We start from the raw sequence: 23,618 nt of genomic DNA, 5'->3' as shown, positions 1-23,618 counted from the left end.
ACAAAACATAACAAAACATCCACAGCTAATGTTCCCATGACCATAACACATGGGTATTATGCCATGCAGGAATCTGACTCTTTCTTCATGCCACTGCTCAAATATGTCCTTAACAGGTCTTCTCTAACTCCCTGGCCAGACCGTCCCCTCCACTCTGTGTGGAGCTCTCAAAGCACTTGTCATATTGCTGTTTCTTTTGTTTATCTGTTCCCTCCAACTCTAGACTGTATACTCGGACAGAGCAATCTTTTTATAGTAACTATCTAGCAAACATAGTGCCTAATACACTCAGCATACAACTACTGAATGAATGAGTGAATGAAGACAGAACCTGAGTCTGGGTAGGGAAGTTTCTCTGAACCCACCTGCTGTGCTTCAGCCCAAAATACATCTTCCAAGTGAGTGGCGAACCCTTCACTGAGCCACTCCTCTGTCCAGTCCCGGGCCCCGATGGCTAGGCCAAACCAGGCATGAGCAATTTCATGACAGAGACGGGTCCCACAGAGATGGCTCGTGCCTGTCAAGGTGCTCTGAGAGAGGAAGATGATGTGTGGGCTGCAGATAATGGGAGAGAAAACATGTGGAGTCCTGTTAGCACCTGTCCTTGTGGCTACTCGGTGGGGCGGCTTTCTTAGCCCAGAGTCTGTTATTACTGTGTGCATGCCAGATCATGATGGATGGATGTAGCTTCGATGCTTTTAGACCTAAATCAAGTGGCAGTTTACGTCACTGGCAGCTGTTCAAGCTGCTGTTCTGCCAGCAGTTGTCTTCGTCATCAAGCTGCTATTACCTGTAATAAGTAACCTGCACTAAGTTTTATACTGAAAAAAATTACAAGGCAATGGAAACGTTTACTGTGAAATCTGGACTATAAAAGAAGAACAGGTGTGAGAATGTGAAGTCCATGCTGTCAGGAGAGTGATCAAAGAAGATTGTTCAGCCAAAAATCCCAGCAGCTCACAGGCAAATCAGGAAGTCATGCGGAAGGCCAGGAAAAGCCAAAAAGAATAGAACCCCAAATCTTCCATTTCACACTGGAGCTGACTATGGAGTTAACAGCCAAACAGGTGCCCTGGGTGAGGAGACTCCTGTGTAGCCCAGAGAAGAGCCCTGTGCCTACAAAACAAAGGCTCTCCGTGTGAGCGGCAGACACTTCCAGACCACCAGACAAGAGAATCATGAGAGTAAAGGAGGGCACTAACCCTCCCAGGGTGCAAATGGCCCTAGGGCTGGCCCCAGATGGGGTATCTTCTAATCTCATTTTCCACAGCTTCTTCTGTAACTCCAAACACCATGATTAAAACTGCTTAGATGAAGTGGGAGGAAGTGGGTGTCAGAAAAGAGGGAAAAACAGCATTTTGTTTTGATTCCACCTTCAGCACTTAGAACTCATTTATGTTCTTCCTGATGAAAAATTTGTTCTTTAAAAACAAAACCACGAATTAAAGCAAGTGAGTTGTGAGGACTTTCAAAGTAAGGAACTACACACCAGTTCCTTCTTTCAAAAGCCATTTGTTTGCCATCATGTCAGCTCTGCACAAGCCAAGATGGTGGTGTGCAGATTTCTGGTGCACCCCCGCAGCCACCATTAGAGAAAAACCCCACCTATATTTCCCTTGCACAATATCACCCATTCAGCTCAGAGAACTAAATTGCAATCGCGGGAGTCAGGACTGCCAAAATAGACAGCTTTCATGTGAAGTAATAACAGGGTAGGCACGCAAATGAAAAAGCATCTGCCAGGCTTTCCGGAAAGCCCACAGAAACCCCACATATTAAAAGCAGAGTTGAGGCACTGAGGACAAAGGGGTGCAACAGGCACCAAGAGCTGAGCAGGTTGCTAGCTCAGACAGAAGTGTAAGAAGGAAGGCAGGGAGGGAACCTACAGGCACAGGAGCCAGCCTCCCTTCTATCTTACCAAGAAAAAAAAAAAGGTACAACCTGGCATTCTCAAATGAATGACCCCTGGCTCTGCCAAGTGTGATGCTACAGGAAAAGCCATAGAAATGCAAAAGTAATAACATTCCAGACATACTGCTGGGGCAGTGGTGCACCCTTTAGCTAAAACAAAACAGTAACCTCAGACTGTATGAGGAAGGTCAAAGACGATCCTGTCTGGAAAGGGTCCAGTGGCCAGAGTGACAGCCATGGCCATGTGGGCAGAGACTAGACAGCTGACCCTGGCTCAATCCAGGAATGTTCAAAAGGGGATGAGTGGACTTGTAGAAGGACTGCCCCTGTCTGGGGTGCACCGTTTTGTACTACTGGAGGCCTAGTCAAGGCCCATTTGAAGGGCTAGTCCAGACGGCAGGAGGATTCCTAAGAGCGGCCCTATGCTGAGTGAGCTTCATATTCCATGCTTCAGTTTCCCCTTTGAACAATCATCTCCACTGGACTTCCCTCCCCACCCCCGAGCTCAGGAAGCATCTCCAAGGCTTGGGTCCCTTGGGGATGGGCTTGGAGCTGATCTAGAGGAATCCAACGTAAGTTACCATTTCCTACCCTCAACCTTTCTTCCCAGACAACAGTAATCGATTTTCTACTGTCCTGGAGGAAGAAGGAAGTGTAACATTCTCTGGCAGACTGGAGGAATCAGAAGGAAGGGTGTCTAACTTGTTACAATGACCATGTTATCACCAGAGGTCTCTCTCCCTTAAAATCCATGTCCACGTGGGGTCCTGACTCTTGAGCTTCCAGTGACTACCAATGCCCTGCACGAGTTTCAACACTGCAGCCCTTCAATACAGTTCCTCATTTTGTGGTGATCCCCAATCATAAAATTGTTTTTGTTGCTACTTTATAACTGTAATCTTGATACTGTTATGAATTGTAATATAAATATCTGTGTTTCCAATGGTCTTAGGTGACCCTGTGAAAGGGTCTTTCAACACCTAACAGGGTCATGACCCACAGGTTGAGAACTTCTGTATTAGGCTTTCTTCCTAAGCAAGAAAGGAGTTTTGTTTTGTTTAAAGTAAATTAAAAACAGGGTGAGGTTGGAGAACCTTTCTCGGGGTGTTAAAACAAACTTGGACATAAAGGATGACCAGAAGATTCCTTCAGGGAGAAATTCCTCCCTTTTTCCTGACTCTAAATGTCAGAATTCCTCAGGATAAGTAAATGTTTTAGACCTCTGCTTTCCTCAGTAGCTGGTAAAGAAAACAACACACCTCAACTCACTTTGAGGATCAATAGTCAATATCCCCTGTTAGCAGACCTGTCAGTATGGTGTCAGCACCCCACAACCGAGGAGCATTCAGAATGTCTAGACTACTATTCCCTTGGTGTGCAAGGCCCATGCCCAGGTACACAGTAGAGCCCTGAACTCTCAGCTCCAATCAGCTGGGCCAGGCTTCACTTCAGACTAAGCTCCTGGAAAACAGGGCTGCTTTATTCTGCCCTGAAAGAGAGTTCAGCTGTCTCTACAAATGCCAGATTGCTGATTTCCATCAGGATACAGGGAGGACACTCACATTGCTAACATCTTCACACTAAAAACAAAGTTGTTTTTTTTTCAAACCATAAGTCACTGAATTTATTGTTTTCCCAAATAAGAGTTAGGCAGGATTGATATTTTAAATTTCAAAGTAACAGCCCCTCTCAAATTCTCTGCCACATTTTCTCTGCTGTACATGGGGTTTGTGGGGGTGGGGTGGGGTGGTACACAGGGACAGGCAGACTTCAGCAGATCTGCTTGTCATCCTTCCCAGGAAACCACCAGCACAGTAGAGGCCAATCCTCCACAGAGTCCAAGTGCATTAGATGCCTGATGCTTGTGACACTCGATATTAAAAGTATCACCTTCAACCTGAAAACAGCCTCTAGACTGTCCTTTAATAGGACCTACCCAGCCAGATTAAAATGTTGAGTCCTTGGGGCTGGAGAGCTGTTAAGAGCACAGTTAGGAGTACAGTTAAGAGCACTGGCTGCAGAGGACCCGAGTTCAATTCCCAGCACCCATGTGGCAGCTCTTATCTGTCTGTAACTTCAGTTCCAGGGGATCTGACATCCTCATACAGACATACATGCAGGAAAAATACCAATGAACATAAAAATTAAAATTAAAAAAAGAATGTTGTGTCTATTAATTTAAAACATGCTTCCAGCAGAGAAGGAAGGAGGGCCTTTGTGACTCCCAGGAGTTGCTCCTTCCTGCAGGAGGAATTCAATTTGGAGAGGAAATGGAGAATTTCATCAGATCTTAAGTAGGAGCTGCTGTTTGATTTATTTCTGCTTTTTTCCAGGGAGGCCTGACCAGCAGGCCCATCTTGCTGCTTAGGGAGAGAGAGAAAGCACTTAGCAGCTCAGGCCAGAAGCTGCAAGCCTCAGTATCTGGTCACAGCAGGCTGAGTAGGCAGAAAGGGGGATGAGAGCTTTCACCTTGGCCCCAGCTACAACAGATTCTGAGTCCTCAGGGGAGCTGGGGGTGGGAGGGGGAGGAGGGGAATGGCCAAATGCACTTCTGCAGAGGTTTTCTTGTAGACATATTTACCAAGCTGGAACTTCTTGTAGACTTTAACACTTTTCAGAATTTTAACAACAAATGGAACCTACCATCCATATGTCTGAGAGGAAGAGAGAACCTGGAAGAAGGCAAGGAGCTTTCCTCCTGCCAGGGTCCATTTGGATGTTTCCAAAGACCTTAGAGTCAATCACATAAAAGCAACCTTTACTTGTGTGGTTTAACAGCATGCTGACATGGTTTGAACAACTGAAATATATAGGCAGAGAAGACTGGGGGATATCTCAAGAGACAACCCCACCCCTCAGGTTCACACCTGCTTCCTCTTTCCTCCATAGGCTGCCAAGTAATGCCTGCTGACTCTAGCCAGTGCATTTACTGTGAGCTCCTGCCCCTTGAGTCAAACCCTTCAGTTCCTCTTTGTTGGCTGTGGTCTAATGTAAGGAATGCATCTGTCACCTCAAAGGCCACAATCAATGGCCTAGAAGGGCTGGCAGAACTTTCTCCCCTCTACCGCTGTGACTAGTCAGCAGTGAATGGCCACTTTCTATCTTCCTTACCTGAGACTCACTGTGGTGGATGATTCTTAAGAGGGTGTGTGTAGAAGATGATCAGTTTTGGGATTAAGAGACTGGCAGAAACCTCGAGAGGACATAGTTCTGAACAGCTAGGGGGAAGTTGCTAGATGTAACCAGTTTTTCAGAGGACCTAGGTTGAGCAGAAAAGGCTACTGTTAATGCTGCAAACTTCCAACTTGCGCGCGTGCGTGCGTGCGTGCGTGCGTGCGTGCGTGCGTGTGTGTGTGTGTGTGTGTGTATTTGCATGCTATGGTGTATGTGTGAAGGTCAGAGAACAATTAAGCAGCTCACAAAGTCAAGCCCTCTCCTTCTACCTCATGAGGATGGGAGATTAAACTCAGGTTGTTAGGTTTGGCACCAGTAAAATTTTCTTTGAAATAAGTAACAATATCTAATCATTTATTTAGCTGGATGAGTGTGGGCTCAAACTGCCAATGTGATTAAGTTGGAGTAATTAAGGCCCACCCAGGGCTGCAAGCTTTACATTTTATCAACATTGTGGTGTGTGTGTGTGTGTGTGTGTGTGTGTGTGTGTGTGTGTGTGTGTGTGTGTTTCTCAGGAGCTGTCCACCTTGTTTTCAGAGATGGATCTCTCCCTAGCCTGAGGCTCATTAACTCATTCACAAGGCTCCAGTGATCCACCTGTCTCTGCTTCCTTAGCACTGAAATTACCCACATGGCCCCCCTACTGGGCTTCCTTGTGGTGATCAAACCAAGTTCTCCTGCTTGAGCAGCTGTCTCCTCAGCCCAGCATCCCTTCCTGCTCTTCTTTACTGAGAATGCACACTGCTGGTGTGTCTGCTTCACACTGAGCATTGTCTCATTGCTCTACCCCAACCTTAGGAAAGATGTTTACCATCCATTTTACAGACGGTGAAAGTAAGGCACACAGAGTTCCTCTTCCCAGGTTGGCAAAGTAAAGTCACTAGCCCACAGCTGGCAGGCAATGAAGCTGAACCCAAGCAGTCCTGACTCAGCACCACTCTGGTCCACTTTACCCAGACTCCTTGGGCTCAGCCATAGCTGCTGGGGTCCTGTTTTTCTTTGCAGCTCAAGCCCCTGGTGTGATGATCTCAGATTTCTCAGTGTTCTGTCAGTAGAGTCATGGAAACAAAGCTACCATCCATGTCTTAGGATCTCTGCTCCACATGGCTATATCACAGCCAGAACTGGCCTGATAAAATAAGCCTTTAGATCAGCAATATTTTAGCTTCTTCCCAGTAAGAAGGAAAGAGCAGACTAGAGGGGAGACAGTACTCCACAACTGATACCCTTATGTTTATCTTAAGGGCTCCTTAGAGAAACAGGTGAGGTCAGTTTCTGGTATATGGCCCCAAAGGCCTTGCAGGGGTCACACACCTATTTTAACTAAAGGCCAATATTCTTGCAGGTGGCATGGAGTGGAACAATCATAACCTAAATGTGCTATAGAAACCAAGATAGCAAAATGAGGGCACTTGGGTGAATGGAGAACCAGGGGTAAGGAAATGGAGGAGGGAGAAGCAATGTGAGGGCAGTGAGTGGAGGATGAAGAAGCAGAGAATGCTACTAAGAAATTAAACAGGGAAAACACTGGATGTGGAGGAGATGAATGCAGTGGGTAGCAAGAACAGAAAACAAGGGCACATCTACTAACATGAAGGAAGGAGCAGCAGCCTGGAGAAGTGGGAAGCAGAGGGGAGGACACTGTATCTGACACACATACACAGACATCCAGGCATGGTGTCTGTGATGGTGGTAGCTAGCTTATTCCTACCTAGTTAGCGTCTCTGTCGCTGTGATAAAACACTGATCAAAATTGACTTGCTATGGAAGGTTTTATTTCAGTTTATACTGCTATGTCATAGTCTATCACTGAGGAAAGCTGAGACAGGGACCTGGAGGTGGGAACTGAAGCAGAGACCACAGAAGAATGTGGCTTACTGGCTCGCTAACCTTACCTTTCCTACACAGCCCAGGACTCCTCACCTACTCAGGGATGGCACTGCTCAATATGGGCTGGGCCCTCCTATATCAATTAGCAATCAATAAAATGCCTGATAGACAAGCCACAGGCCATGATGAGGCCATTCCTTAGTTGAGAGTCCCTCTTCCCAGGTATGTCTAGGCTTGTGTGAAGCTGGAAAAGACTAACAAGCACAAACCTTGGTGGGTCTGTCTTCCGAGAGAACCCTTACTAACGAATGCAGTGGCATACACCTCAAATCCCAGCACTTGGGATGCCGTGGGAGGAGGATCATCTCAAGGTTCAAGGCTATCCTGGGCTACATATAGTCATATATTGAGACCCCATCTAAAAAATAAAAAAATAAAAACAACAAAACAAACCCCAATCAAACCAAACAAAGAAAAACCCATTAGGCCAAGGTATCAGAGCTCCAAGCTTATATTCTTAGGTTTGACATGTAAGTTATCTTTGGAGAACTCACTTGGCCCAGAAGGGTAAGTGGCCCATACCTTGGTCCCATCAGGGGTTGTGAGGGTGCTTATGGGAGATGGAGACAGGTGCTAAAGCAGAGCACAGATGACAGGAGAAGAGGAGTCTGGGGAGGGAAAGGACCTTGGAGACGAGACAGTGTTGCCAGTTTCATAGTTTAGTTGAGTACTGCTGAGAATCGGTGGCTGCTAACACCAATGCAAAGACCATCTGATCCTGGAAAGCATTGCCCACTTCAGCAGCAGCTTTGCAGGTCTGCAGGGATTGATAGAGTGGCAGACACTTCATTTCTGTCCCACCAAGCAATAATAGACACAGAGAGACCATGGCCTAGGCTGAACCTCTCAAGCTAACTACCCAAGTACAGCTGAGGCTCAACCATGGGCAGCTGGCTACACCTTGCTGATGACACTGCCTTTCCTTGAGAAGCAGACAATGAATGTCTTTGCTCTTCTAAAAATTCAGTGAAACTGAATGTGTGTGTTTTGTGTTTTAATGCTAAAGAATCAAGGCAAAAATCAGGATTTGATTGAATTTCCCAACTTTATTTCCTGCTCTGGATCTTAAAGGACAAGGACATGAACTGCCCTAGTGGTGGTCGTCTCCTCCTCCTCCTTCTCTTCCTCCCCTTTCTCCTCCTCTTCCTCTTCTCCTCCTCTTCCTCCTCTTCCTCCCTCCCTTCCTTCCTCCCTCCCTCTCTCTCTCTCTCTTTCTTTGTCCCAAAAGGGCAATACAATGGTGAACCTAGAACTGTAATGTGGAATGTGCTGTATACAAGAGTCTGTCATTTGTGGTTACATGGAAGCCTGGAAACTGCTGCATGAAGAGACAAGTCTGGACAGACAGCTTGCAACCACCTTCAACAAGAACAGTTTGATTGTGGTTTCCTTTGAAACATACTCATTGGATCCACAAGTCAGGCCTTCTTGTGATTTTCAAATAGAAAATTCGACTGGGGGATTTCCCCCAAAGTAGTAGACGTATGGCCAGAAAGTAGTAGATGCAAACTTGAGATGCAGTAGACTGAGAATCTGAGCACCCCAAATGAAATGCACCTAGGTGCCCTGTAGGGGCTGGCAAAGACATATTTAAATCAGAAAGGTCAGTCTGCATAGCAGTAGGCCTGAATAAAACAGAAGTTGATGGCAAATACATCAGAAACTGATAGAGAGTTCTGGAAGCAAGATGCTGAGGTAAAAGGAAGTTCAAGTTTCCCTTTGCCAGAGAGTTACACTGTTGGGAAGAAGGAAGCTACTGGGGAGGAGGCATGACAGCCAGCCCTGTAATTTGTCAGATGTGAAACTTACAAAAAGACAAAAGAAGAAGAGGCTCTAAAGTCCCTTGACAGTTGAGAGTTGGTGTCAGTGCTGGTGGTGGTGATGGTGGAGATGGTGATGGCCATTGATGGAAGATGGTGTTTTTATAAGAATATTCCACCTGATTTAAGCATTGCACAGTTCACATTTATAGATACCTCATATTCCCTGCTTGATACACATACTTTTGTATGTATCCATTAAAAATAAAGTTAAAGAAGAAACAGAGAAAGGAGAAATACTCCTCACACTCACCTCTTCATTGAAAGTAGGAGACTCAAGTTTCTTGGAGGTCATTCCTCTGTCACTAGCTTAAGCTTCCTGCCTCATCTTTTGTGGGCATTTGGACTGACTTCTGGGTTTTCATGGCAAGTCCTACCACCTTAGTTTATAAACTATGAAAATACTTAGCAAATTCTGCTTCATAGAGAAGGCAAAGACACATTTCAGCCTAGACTGGGTCAGTCACTATAAGTTGCAAATTTTTGAGGGTGGAATTAATTAGGCTTATTGTGTTTCTGAAATCCAAACACAGCTTCAATGATTACTAGCCACTAATGGCTTATAATGAAGGCTGAGCTTGTTAGCTAAGCAAACAACTGACATGTTTGTTTAAAGTGTAAACAGAAAAAAATTCATGAATTAAATGAATGAATTCACTGATTGTTCTCTGCTGCTTATAAAGAACTATTCAGCTGCCACAGTGTACATCACCACCTTTGTTAAAAGGATTAGCCTGCTGGAGCTTTCCTTATCGGCTCAGAAATCTCAGTGTGCAAAGTGAATGGCTCTTGATTTTGGAAAGGATCATCTGCATCAAGGAGGCTGTTAGGGATGAGGAATAACCTAGCTATTGGGGGATTCATAAATAAGCCAGCTTTAAGAATGGTAGCCAAGTCTCCTGACTAGAGATAGCAACTCCATAGACAGACCAAACACAGCTCAAGGAGACCAAGGGGCAAGATGCCCATTCCTCTCCAGGGTGGTCCTAGAAAGTGAGGGGCAGATGGTCATTCTCAAAGCATTCAACTTAACCAGCATGCCTTTTAAAAGGCAATAAACCTTCCCAGAAACATAATAAACACAAGTTTTTTCCCTCAGAACCTTATGAGTCTAGCTGACCTTTTCCCTTACAAGCTCCATTTTTCTTTCCCATTCTTCCCCCAAAGAAGTGTGTGTGTTGTATGAGGCACCAGCTGGAGTTAATTTCTCTGAATGACTCCCTTGAGTCTCCTCCTTTGGACATGCTCACCCTGGTCAACATGCAAATGGCGGCCATGGACTCCCTTCCTTCTAAACCATTCCTCCTCCCATGTCCCCAGTCCCAGGTAGCGGCTCTCCCCAGCTGTGCACAACAGAAGGCAGACTGAGACTGTCCTGGAGCACAGGCTGTCTCCCTCATGGGACTGAGACCTCTGGTTCAGGGACTGAGACCTCTGGTTCAGGGACTGAGACCTCTGGTTCAGGGACTGGCCAGAGCTCTTGGCCTTTCTGTTTTCTTCGTTCATCTTGATATGCATGGTCCCAAGATGGTGCCATGATTTCAGCCACCATTTTCATGTTCGACATGGAAGGAGTGAACAGGTGTTATACCAGCAGCCTTTGTCTTTTCATCAAGACAACAAACCTTCCCTGAGAAGCCACAGCTGTCTTCTGGTTATGTAGTTATAAGGCAGCATGGGAGAGACCATCTTAGGCATTTTGATTCTAAATGACAGGTAAATTGGCAAGGTACATGAAATCCTACAGGGTTGACTACAGCAGCTTAGTGTACCCTTCCCTCTTATAATAGCTACCCACTTCTTTTTTTTTCCTCTCTCTCTTTTTTTTTTTAGCCTAGCTACCCATTTCTTAAAGTGAATAATAAAGTCAGCTCTTAAAATAAGAAAGTTTCAGAAAGAGACAATCCACTAAACTGTGAATTGAAATGAGATTAGAGAGAGGGTAGCTTACCCCACAGCCCAGGCCTTCTAGTTCAATGCACTCAACTCATGACTAGTTCGATACACACACACACACACACACACACACACACACACACACACACACACCTGCTTTTACCCACAGGCACACTCTCTGAATCTCTTGGACTGGTTTTGATTTACCACAGAACCACATTTGTTTTGTAAGTGAAAGGTACTTGGTGCCCTCCAGATGTTGTGGGACAGCATTGATGCTCTCATACAGCCATTTGTTTCATTTCCTTTCAGACAGTAAAAAACATGCAGCAGCAACACACTCCTCTCCATCCTGGCCAGCTGCAAAACTGCATTACATCTGAAATGACATCATTCAGCTGCTACATGAAGCCAGTGGCTGCTCTGAGAAACCTGGGCGAGGTAGGGACAGCATGGGTGGAAATACCATGAAGTTAGTCAATCTCACTCTTCTTATTAGCAATGTTTTTCCTGCCATGAAGCTTCAAAACTGAAATGGTGGCATCTACGTTGTCTGCCCAACATCTCTTATCTCTGAGACTAACCACACTGGCCAGGGGTGCTCTGCTTCCAAACAGACAATGAGAAGGAGCAAGGGAAAGTTCATTCTAAGTCACTATTTTAAGGGGTGGAGATCAGTAGCTAGGGCCCAAGCAGTGGCTTCAGAGCATGGTGAACCATCCCTTCTACCCGAGTCAGTTATTTCTAATGTGATACAAGCAGAATTCATGAAAATAGACACACACTGAACAGCAACAGTGTAATAATGGTAGTGAAAAGAACACTCAGTTCTGAAGGCTACTGGCGCTGTGACACAAAGCTCATCAGAAAATGATCTCATTAAGCATGGACAACAACCATGACAGGACCCGGTCCTCTGTATGTGTGACTATGTATAGAAGCTTACATGGATGTCAGAGGTCAAGATTGGATGTCTTCTTCAATTTCTTTCCACCTTATCTTTTGAGATAGAGTCTCTCACTGAACCTGGGGCTCACCAATTTGGCTAGACTGGCTGGCCATGAAAATTCAGGGATCTTCCCACTTCTATTTCCCTGGTGGGAGAAGAGGCACATGCCTATGCCTAGCTTTCACATGTGTGCTAGGAATCGAACTCAGCTCCCCGTGCTCGTACAGCAAGTACTTTTCAGATGAAGCCCTCCATCCATATGGGTGATTTCACATGGCTCATCCTGACAGACCCCTCTCCCCTGCAGACTCTTCTCTGCAAGGATGCCCATGCTTTTCCAGCAACGTGTCACAGGGCTGTTATACATCAACATCTAAAAGCACAGAGATTAGACAGGACTCAGGCAATGCTGCTTTTCTGAGACCAGTGCCCTCTGTCCTCTGCCTGCCAAATGGGAAGCTGGTGCTTCAGGGCTAATCACATGCTTTATTCAAAGGTGGAAAACAGGAGCAGCCAGCACAGTGTACTGTCAAGAAGAAAACTACTCCAGAGAAGAACCATTAACTCAGAGCAGTGACAGAGACTCCAGGCCTATGGTATCCAGCAGGTAGATGGTTTTGGGGTAACAGGCAGGGGACAGCAGGGCACAGATGAGTTAGCATCAATGCAGGGAAGGCCTGGGATCTTCTGAGATTGCTGGACACTCACTGGCAGGGGCTTTCTGAAGCCCAACTACTTCCCACTCTCACAAGAGAAACGAAGGCCCAGGGAGCCTCCTTCCTACTTCAAGGTAGGAGCTGCCTGTAAATGTCTCACAGCTAAATCCTGTCAGCCCTAAGGCTGCAAAACACTTAATTCCATTTTACAAAATCTGGTCACAACAGAGCCAACCAACAGCCTTTTCCTGACTTGCTCACAGCTAGAAGCTTATGGAGACTTGGGGAAGAAAATGGGCGTGACACCTCTGTAGCCATACCACAGATACTTGAGATAATGCCACACCCTGTCACAGAAGCCAGATTGCTAAGAATTGGTAAGACCTGGGCTTTCTTCCGCTGGTAAAGTTGCTCTTAAGGGAAATTTCAACTGCCTTTTCTTATTTATTTTTTATTTCTGGCCACTGGTTTAATGTGAAAGGAAAATAACAAATATAAAGAGAAAGGTGTCTACCACTGTTTTCTATGATGCAGACACAGTTCTGGAACAATAACAGGCAACCCTCTTGTTTTTCTTCTTGTTTTTCATTTATTTACTCTAAGGATCTCAACAGTCACCTTTAAGCTAAAACATCTGCAGGGAGGGTGAGGGGAAGCCTGGTACAAAGAAACACTGGGTAATGCTGGAGCAGTAACACGGGTAACCTTAACTACAGTGTGTTTGCTTTACAAACACTGTAATGTATGAAATAAAATATTAATAGCCATTACCTCAGTTTTTCTGAGAACAGACCTGAGTCACAACTCTGTGTGGCATGATTTCCACTCACGTGCCTCACCAAGTGAGTGCTATTCATGTTAGGAGGCCCTGGAAGCTTCAGAGCAGGCAAGACCAGACCAACTATGTGTTTTCAGACCATAATGTCATGGAGTAAGTTGCTTATTTTGGCAACTTAGATCATTTCTCCAAATTTACCGCCTACTCTGCACTAAAAACTAATCCCCTAAAAGAAGTATGAGAGACGGCAAAAGTATTCGAAGTAGAGAAAGGAAGACATCAGAGCAAGGTTAATGTCTCCACGTAGTGACAGCTAACTTTGTGACCAACTGACCGAACTCTGACATTTGAAAGCATCGACATAGCAAAATATTTGTGTAAATAAATGTATTTCCAATGCCTGGAGCATGTGTGTTGCAGCTACATTTTAAAACTTTGTGTGGCTAACAAGCTTAGCTTGTTGGGCACTTCTAACAGGTTTGGGTTTCTTTGCCTGCCTCTGTTGGCCTCTGTCTTCTCAGAGAGCTCTGAGCTCTCCAGGCCTCAAACCCATTGAACTATTTTGTATGTGATGATTTTACTGCTGACCTAAACAAAGAATGAAAGTGCCCCCTGCAGCGCCTGTGTGCAGGTGCCTTTCCTCTTCCCCACCTCTTTCTTGATAACTGCTTTCAAATCAGTGTTTAGCATTGATCCTTCAAGTCCCTTGTGTGATAGTGTAAAGTGAGCATTCCATATTTACTGACCAGAGGCCTAGAAGGGAGCATGCAACTTGAACCAGCAGGATGTAATTCTGGAATGGCCAGAGGCTGGACCAAATCTCTCTGCCACAGCTTAGCATCGGAGCTCCTTTCAGTGGCTAGCCACACTAAGGTGTCTCTTTTAAATTCATGTAATAAAATTTAGTGTGGCTAGAGAGATGGTGGTGGACTGTAACCCACCCACAGGCAATGACGTCAAAAACTCTAGAAGGGAACACTGGGCTTCTCTGTTCTCCAGAAACTTCTGCTGTGTTAAGCAACTTGAGAAGGAAGCAGACTTTCCACTAAGCAATCGCCACTTTGGCAGTCATCAGAGACAGCCTGGTGTCTTACACTTCCGCTAGCAGGAAAAGTGTAGAAAACTATTTCCACAAATTAAAATGGAAGAAACTCAAAGTTCAAAGAATCTTGGAGTTAAAAGGAACTTGGGGGTCTAAAACTAACGCTCAGAGCAGACTGAGACAGATAGTTGCCCCTAGCTTTCCCAGGCACCCACCTTATCTTCACAAAGTTAACTGCTTGTCCCTTGGTTGGTGACTCACAGGAGAGAGTGAGCTCTCAGTCTGCAGAGGGAGAGGTGGCATCCACAGAATAGTCATCTTGCTTGTAAGGTGCAAGTTGGAGTGTGTGTGTGTGTGTGTGTGTGTGTGTGTGTGTGTGTGTGTACAAGTGCATGTATAAAGTTGTGCAAAACTGGGCCTCCCTTGTCTCTTCTGTGGAAAACAACCAACATATGAACAGCTTGTTTTTGCTGGGGTCTGAGGCTGAACAACACTGTCCCCACATGTGCCAGGGCCAACCACTAGATCTGTCAGTTCTTTGGTTTTCTCCTCTTGGCAAAGGACCCAGAAGGACACCTGAGAAACAGACATCACAGAGTAGGGCTATTTGGAACACACACACACACACACACACACACACACACACACACATACACACACCTGGTTGCACATCTTATTTTGGGGAGATTAGTGCTCCTGTGACGTCATATACAAAGCTGCCTGTATTTTCCTTAGGAAATTAACTTTCCAATGGCAAAAGGGTAATTCTTCAATTAATAAAGTCAATAGTAATACCCTTTCAATTTCTAAAGGACCTTTACACCCATCTTTTCTCTGTGTCATCAAACTTCAATAGCTTTTTGAGAGCTGTAGTCTGTTCCCCTTCAGTTGAGCCCTCCCCTTTTCCATAGGCCTCTACTTTAGATGTTTAGAAAATGGAAATGACTGGCCTTGAACCAGAAAGCTAGCAGCTAGTCGAGGTCACTTCTTTTTGCTAACACTATGAGTAGCATGTGGAGAAGCCCATTTCCATGTATGTTCTGAGACTAAGACAGAGTTGGACAGTTAGGGCAGAGGGTGGAAAGTGATAATGAACCATTTATTTTTTCTAGAAATATTGACTGGTGGCCTCCTAAGTGTCAGGCCTGTGTTTGGGACATGGGCTTCATGGCAAAGAGAAGGGACATGGATTCTGGTTTGGTGATCACAGTCTAGGAGGGGAGATACTCAATAGCTAAGTTTCTCACTTATTAAGTGACCCATCTTTTATCTCAGTTCCTGGATTCTCACAGTGCAAAGTCCGTCTCCTTCAAGCATCCTCTTCCTTCCCCTCCTGTCCTCAGCAGCCTACAACCACCTCCCACTCTCAGGAAAAAATGATAAGGGTGATGGATGGCTCCTCACAGTGCCTGACTGCTTCAGTTTAAGTGTTGGCAGTTGTTAGTGATGGGTGTTATTATCTGATTGCTGATAGATCCCATTATTTATAGCTTTCCATCATAGTTCTCACTGAAGTCCTGAATATGTGCGCCTGTGTGCATGGGTTTTCCAGAATACATTTTATGGTCCATGTTTTAATACAGTTGGGGCAAAAGTGTGAAGTGAGAAGCTTTCTGAGAAGGGTGAAATGATATGCAGAGGAAAAAGGGGCATGTGATCAATAATCTGTCCCTCCAAATCTAACTACAGAAACAACAGAGAACAGGAGTTTCTACTGTGTTTTGTTTTGTTTTGTTTTGTTTTTGTTTTTCCCCACGTCTGTGTATAACACCTAGTGTCTTGTTCCACATGCAGGCCACTTCACCTCCCTTCACTGAGATCTGGGGGTGTCACACAGCCATTAAGGCAATTCCCACATAGCCAAGTTCACAGTGTTTTGAAATCACTTGTCTTACGTGATATGTACACACAGCAAAAGGAAACCCATTAAACTTACTAAAAGATCTCTCACTGCCCTCCATTCACAGAGATGGCTACAACCAGAAAAGGACAGAAAAATCTAGACTCTACAAAGTGTGCACAGCAGCAGAGAGGATTTTCGTTACTTGCTTTATTCTGCAGTGACACAAGCTGCCCCTTGTAACACATCCATCAAGAAGATCTCTGTTGTGCTTTTGTGCAATGGACAAAGATGCTTTTTATCAATTCTCAGAAGTCTGCAGGACACACCATTCATGCTGTCAACTCCCCCAAAACCCTTTCAGCAAATAATAAAACCCATCAGGAACAAATGTCAACATACTAATTTGTTAAATTCAAAACAAAAGCAACATTTGGGCAAAGCACTTCCCTTCCTGTTTTATCAGCACTCCAGCTCACGCTGAGTTTACAGCAACCCACAGATCATGCAATATTAAACAGGGATGTATTATGGTGACCAAATTGGGGGCAGTATCTCCCCACAGTTACACTAGCTGGGTAGCTGACACACATGCTAATCTTAAATGCAACTCTGTTTAGAGTCCTAGAAATCTTATAAAGATTCCCATGCCCAGTAACAGAACTCAGAGGGAATTCAGCTAAATAAGAAAATAGACCAGAAACATACAATTGAAATCTCTGAAGAGGACCCTAGAGCTTAATCCAGTAAGCCCAACCAGAGCAGACTGGTTTGTATATGTATGTTTGTTTGTGGCATGCTAAGAAAACATTTTGCCACTGAGCAACACCCATAACTACAAAACTCAATTTGGTATTAGGGAGTAGATTGCCATGTAGGCCATGATGGCCTCAAACTCACTGTGTAGCTGAGGCTGACCTTTAATTCTCGATCCTCCCATCTCTATGTCTTGAGTGCTAGAAGGTGTATGCCATTGTGACTCACCAAAATATAATTTTTAAAGGCATGGAATACACAAACAACAGTACCTTCTTACTTATTTTTGTTTGTCTGAAGCAAGATTTCATATAGCTCAGGCTAGCTTCAAACCTCATGTGGTTGTTATGTAATTGAAGCTGGCCTGGGACTCCTGAACTTCCTGCCTTCACCTCCCAAATGCTGTGATCACTACCACACAGATGTATTTTTAACAAAGGCTGAAGGAAACAGCAAGGAAGGCACAATGAGGTTCAGAGTTTTACCCACAGGAACAGACAGCTTCCAGACAATCTACCTGTGTTGTGTTACTGAGGTCCAGTGAGATGCCTCACTGGGTAAAGGCGCTCACTAGCAAGCCTGGCCACTTAAGGCCACATTTGATCTTTGGAGCCACAAAAGGTGGAAGGAGAGAACCAAGTCTACAAAGCTCTCCTCTGCCCTCCAGACACACTTGCTTCCCCAGTAATAATAGCTGTACTATGTTTAATTAAAAAGAAAACTGCTTCGAGTGATGTCCAGGACCCTGGAGGGGCATATCACAGTTACTGAAGAGCTCCTGAGTCTGGCATAAGCTCATTCTAACTGGGTGACCTCAGGCCAGGGTCTTAACCTCTTGGGGCCTCTGTTTCCTTCTCTAAAATGAAAAACACAAACACTTTGCAGGGAAGCCTGGAGTATCTCCAGTGCCACACATGACTCTTCCATACCACTGGATTCATGTGCCTTGCTAGGACTTACTTAGGATCAGCCCATTTTACTTTCTTTCCTCTTAGAGAAACTAATTTAGCTGGGTTTGGAACCATTCAACCAAAGGGACAGTGAAGAGAACTGTTTTGAACAAAGAGAAGGCAACAGGTCCAGATATTTTAAAAGCTTATCTACTTGGTTGTAATGTATCACATCTGAACCAATTGCCATAGCTAGCTGGTGGGAATGCATGTGAAACCACACATCCTTCAGGTGCCATTCTCCCCTGGGACTGTCTGGGGGGCAAGAAACGTCACACACATGAAGTCATGTGTGTGAAAATGTCATTTCTCACTTGTTTTTTGGACACAGTACCTTCCTGTGTCTCTAGTCTCTGTGTGGACATATTGGAAAGGATAACCAGCCGCAGTGCTATACCCTGTCCCCACCTTGTATCCGAGGAAAGCAAGATGCAGGCAGCCTTGTGAGTGTCCTTCCCACCTTCTGAACACCATTTACCCTGAGCCCTCCTTAGCTTCTGCACCCCATTCCATTTATGTGTATGCAAGAAACAGTGATCACACACACATGGAGAAAATGAGCTGGGTCTTCCGAGCATTTGAACACATATCAATGGGATGTTTTGATATCACAGGTGCTTACAGTCAGGAAGAATCCTTAAACAAATTTATAGAGGAACTTAAGAAGTATGGAATTACCACAATAGTAAGATTATGTGAAGCAACTTACAACACTACTCTTGTGAGGAAAGAAGGCATTCGTGTTCTTGATTGGCCTTTTGATGATGGTGCACCACCATCCAACCAGATTGTTGATGACGGTTAAGTCTTGTAGATTAAGTTTCGTGAAGAACCTGGCTGCTGTATTGCTGCCCATTGTGTTGCAGGCCTTGGCAGAGCTCCAGTGCTTGTTGCCCTGGCATTAATTGAAGGTGGAATGAAATATGAAGATGCAGTAGAGTTCATAAGATAAAAGAGGAATGGAGCTTTCAACAGCAAGCAACTTTTGTATCTGGAGAAGTAATGTCCTGAAATGTGGCTGCGCTTCAAGGATTCCAATGGTCATAGAAACAACTGTTTTATTCAATAAAACTGAGGTGCCTGGTGGCATTGCCTTGGAAGTGGAACTTCAGTTGGGACATGATTTGTCATACACAATTAACCAACGTGTCAGCTTATTGAATACATCTACTGAAGCTTCCACAGTAATATTGAAAACCAGTTTTAACAGGCCACATCTGGATCATATTGTCTTTGGAATTTTTAACTGCAGAAAGACATTTGATTATAAAGGCTGCTAAGTTAAACCAATATGTATGTATATTTTAAAGGTATCTTGACTTCAAAAATCTGTGTCTAAGGATACATTGCTTTAGAAAGAGGTTCTTCTTTTGTTTCCACAGAAGATGAGAACCTATGGATTACTTCCAGGCTAATATGGTTTGATCGATGAAGAACCCCTGAAAAATCTCCAATGGGAACAGATAGCCCAAATGATCAAAATGTTTCTGAGTACCTCCATTGCAGTTTCCTCTGAGTTCTACATCCAGAAAGGCTTCAAAGGCTATAGGCTGAGATGATCCAGACTCACAGACTACTCCAGTCAGGACTTGACCCTAATCCTAAAATTTCTTAGGGTCCCCATAAGATCAACCATGCCCCCAGTAAGCTGGAAGTAGCCTAGAAAACTATGCCCACATTCCCAAAAAATGGATTATGGGTGTTTGTCTTTGTTTAGGGGGTTTGGTTATAAATTGTTATTGGTCATAGTCAATCTCTTTCTAAAAGAAGAAAGGAGGGTATGATAAAGAAATGATAGGAAAAAAGGGTAGACTATTAAATCTACTTTAATCCAAAAATATGTTAATTTTACATGTTTACATCAGTATGGATTTTAGTTTATTGATATAAATTTAAAGTTAATCTTGTTATACTGTATGTTTATTTCTACTCTTGTTTAGGGTATTATGTTTATGCAGCTCATTTTAAAAATGTAATATATAATTAAGAAATATGGATTAATAGTCATCTATAATCACAAATTTATCATCATGTTAGGTATGTTTTCAAGGCCATACAGAGATATATTTTAGATAGATAGGCAATCTTCAAACACTTCAAAGGCCTACAGAATACAGCATTTAAAATGTTTTAAGAACTTAGACTTTTCTCAACAGTGAGACACATCTGCTCCTGGCATCACCAATTATTTCAAAGAGGATGATAGGCATCAAAGAAACTCCATATGGAGTTTGTTTTCTTTATGGCAAAAGCCATCTGGGCAAAGAAAGTGCCCTTGCCTTGACTGCTGACAGTAGGCTGTACAAATTGGACAAGCAGGACACAAATGAAAGTGACTTTTTAACTTTGCTAAGACAAGGTGGGACAGTCCTTCAAAAATCTTACTTCATAGATAAGTCTGTAGGCTGAAGATGGATGCCCCAACGTTGCAGAGGAACTTTGGGTGACTGTCCAGGTAGCCTGATGTCCTTGTCATTAGGTAATATTATATCTTTCTGGGTTGTTGATGTAGTTGAAGATTAAATAGTTTTAGTTATAATTCTCCTTGGTTATGATAAAAAATAAATTAGATATGAAACTTTAGACTCACAAATATATGATGATAGAATATTTTCTTTAATTTTGCCAAATACAAATAGACTAGATAACTATAATTCTTGCTTGATAACTGTTTGTTAAATATAATTTTACTATATTAAAGCTAAAATCTTTTTTTTTTTTTTTGATTAGACAGAAAAGGGGAAATGCTAGGAGATGTCTTTCTGAATGCTGTGAATATATGTTGTTCCCATTGGTTAATAAATAAGCTGATTTGGCCTATGGCAAGGCAGATTAGAGGCAGACAGGAAATCAAAGAGACAGGAAAGAGAAAGGCAGTGTTTAGAGAGACACTGTGAACTGCCACCAGGAGAAGCAAGGTGTGAAAGTACCGGTAAGCCATGACGCCACGTGACAACTTATAGATTAATAGAAATGGGTTAAGTTATAAGAGCTAGCTAGCAAGAGGCCTGCCATAGGCCATACAGTTTGTAAATAATATTAAGTCTCTGAGTGATTATTTTATAAGTGGCTGTGGGTCTGTGGGGCCGGGTGGGGCCAGAGGAACTTGGGACCTGAGAAAGCCTACAACTACCCTGCTCTGACCCCCAATCTGCATTTTAGTAAGATCCTCAGATGACTCATGAAGCATTACAATTTAACACTTTTAAAGCTAAAGGCATGTCTGACCAGATGGTTGTTGCCAAGTTTGAGCCCTAGAACCCACATGGTTGGAGAACTCCTCAAAGTTGTCCTCTGACTCACACACACACACACACTTTTCCCCCAATAAATGAATGAATAGATGTAAAATGAAGTCAGAAGTTCATGCACTTTAAGAAAGTGATAGAAGCACTGCTGACTTTCATTGCTGATTTCTTGGCCTATTTTTCTTGTAGCTGATAACAGGTGTGTGGCTAGCAGTGGCGGTGGGGGGTGGAATAAGAGTCAACAGTGACTCCATGCTGAGGGTTGAGGGGATGAAGTCCTCACTTACTTAGCAGCTCTGGCACACATACTGGCATTCAGAAGCCCTAGGCCAGAGGAGGGGCCTGAGGGACTCAGAGGCAGGGCCAGTAAGCATCAGAGCAGCTGGCAGCATGCTGTCAGGAGTGGTACAGAGAAGACACCTGTTTTACGTTGACTTCAGAAACTGAGGTGCTTGACTTTATTATCTATTTGGTTTTTATCCACTAAAAGCTGAAAGATATCTTAAGCCTATTAACTCCACATGAGTAACTGATTATGCAGAGGCCATATTCTACTTAATTGTTTTGATATATCCCACCCAACCATATTATGGTAATGTAACATTTCATACTATTTACTCACTTTTGCATGAATTAGAAATAGGAACCCAAATAGCAACTGTCTACAACAGGAGGGGCTCTAGAGCTGTCATAGTTGCAAAGGTCTAACTGCAGGCAGACTGGCCCATGTATAGTTACAGTGGGACATGTCCTGCTTCCCTGTGACTAAACTGTGTCTTTAGTGCAAAGCTGCATGATTTTGCTTAAAGCCATTTCCCCAAAATCTGAGATACATCCAAAACTCAAAACACTTTCTCAGCCCAATATAGATGACATTTAGATTGTATAGACATGCCAGTCTCCTCATTTAGGTGGAAATGAAAGTTACCAAGGACCAAAGTGTCCTCCAAAAGGTTCAGAGAGTTACTGGTATTCCTAAGATGATGGTCTGCTTGCCTTGAAGTCTACTGGATTACCATCAGACACTCTCACCAGGAAAGGAGCGTGATCAGTGAAAGAAGGGCCAGTCAGTGGAGAAAGGGCTGCTGTCCCGAGAAGAGAACTCAGTGCCACAGGGGGCTGACATCAGCTCTTTTGTTGTTGTTTTTTTTTTTTTTTTGAGACAGGGTTTACCTGTGTAGTTTTGGTTCCTGAACTGGATCTCACTCTATAGACCAGGCTGGCCTTGAACTCACAGAGATCTACCTAGCTCTGCCTCCTGAGTGCTGGGATTCAAGGCATGCGCCACCACTGCCCTGTGCATCAGCTTTTTTTCCCCCCCTTCATGAAGCCCAGCCTGGCTTGAATACATTATATAGCTGAGGACAACCTTAAGTTCCTGATCTTTTTGTCTTAGACTTCCACATGTTAGAGTTACAGGCTTATGCCACCATACCAGACTCAGTTCTTTTTTTTTTTCTTTTCTTTTTTATAAAAAAATATTTATTTATTTTTCTATTATCAGCTTGATACAGTATAAATTCTTATCTTAATAGTGAAATGTTTCATTGAGGCTTGCTCAGTAATTGAGTAAAACCAAAACTTATTATAAGCCACAGTCATCCTGCTATATATCTATATCTATATCTATATCTATCTATCTATATACATATATAGATAGATAGCAGGTTCTGTGGGTTGCAGTCTGATTGTTCTTTGCTTTATATCTAGTAACCATTTATGAGTGAGTACATACCATGTTTGTCTTTCTGGGTTTGGGTTACCTCACTCAGAATGATTTTTTTTCTAGTTCTATCCATTTGCCTGCAAATTTCATGCTGTCATTGTTTTTCTATGCTGAGTAGTACTGTAGTTAGAGTTTTCCTGCCTGGCCCACAGTCAGGACAAATTTCTCTCACCCTCCAGGCCCATAAACGCTCAGAACCAACCAAGTAAACACACAGAAACTTATATTGTTTACAAACTGTATGGCCGTGGCAAGCTTCTTGTTATCTACCTTCTTCTATCTTAAATTAACCCATTTCTGTTAGTCTATACTTTGCCACCTGGCTTGTGGCTTACCGGTGTCTTTACATGTTGCTTCTCCTGGCAGTGGCTGGCAGTGTCTCTCCCCCAGCCTTCCATTTCCCAGAATTCTCTTCTCTCTTGTCCCGCCTATACTTCCTGCCTGGCCACTGGCCAAACAGCATTTTATTTATACAGAGCGATATCCACAGCATAGTACTCCATTGTGTATATGTACCACGTTTTCTTAATCCATCTTCAGTTGATGGGCATCTAGGTTGTTTCCAGATTCTGGCTATTACAAATAGTGCTGCTATGAACATAGTTATGGTATGATTAAGCATTCCTTGGGTATATGCCCAAGAGTGGTATGGTTGATTCCCAATTTTCTGAAAAACTGCCACACTGATTTCCACAGTGTTTGTACAAGCTTGCATTCCCACCAACAGTGGAGGAGTGTTCCCTTTGCTCCACATCCTCTCCAACATAGACTGTCACTAGTGTTTTTGATCATAGCCATTCTGACAGGTGTAAGGTGGTATCTCAGAGTCATTTTGATTTGCATTTCTCTGATGACTAAGAATGTTGAGCATTTCTTAAATGTCTTTCAGCCATTTGTGATTCTTCTTTTGTGTATTTTCTGTTTAGCTCTTTAGCCCATTTTTTTAAATTGGATTGTTCAGTATTTTGATGTCTAGTTTCTT

At 43.7% G+C, this 23,618-nt stretch overlaps 1 protein-coding gene and 1 pseudogene across 2 annotated transcripts in view; one reads left to right on the top strand and one right to left on the bottom strand.

The window, feature by feature from the left end:
• Positions 1 to 23,618, bottom strand: part of LOC118584362 (aminopeptidase O (putative)) — a 317,174-nt gene that overhangs the window by 141,206 nt on the left and 152,350 nt on the right. The window contains exon 6 of one of the 2 annotated variants that reach the window (XM_036188550.1): positions 366 to 555. The exons of the other annotated variant lie outside the window; for it this stretch is intronic. Within the exon in view, the coding sequence (XP_036044443.1) occupies positions 366 to 555 (190 nt within the window). The remainder of the gene's footprint in view (positions 1 to 365; positions 556 to 23,618) is intronic. 2 annotated transcript variants of the gene reach the window in all.
• LOC118583837 lies at positions 18,219 to 18,731 on the top strand (annotated as a pseudogene).

The sequence above is a fragment of the Onychomys torridus genome, chromosome 5 (assembly GCF_903995425.1).
Source record: "Onychomys torridus chromosome 5, mOncTor1.1, whole genome shotgun sequence".
Classification (NCBI taxonomy): Eukaryota; Metazoa; Chordata; class Mammalia; order Rodentia; family Cricetidae; genus Onychomys; species Onychomys torridus.
This window is presented reverse-complemented; position numbering and strand designations above follow the sequence as displayed.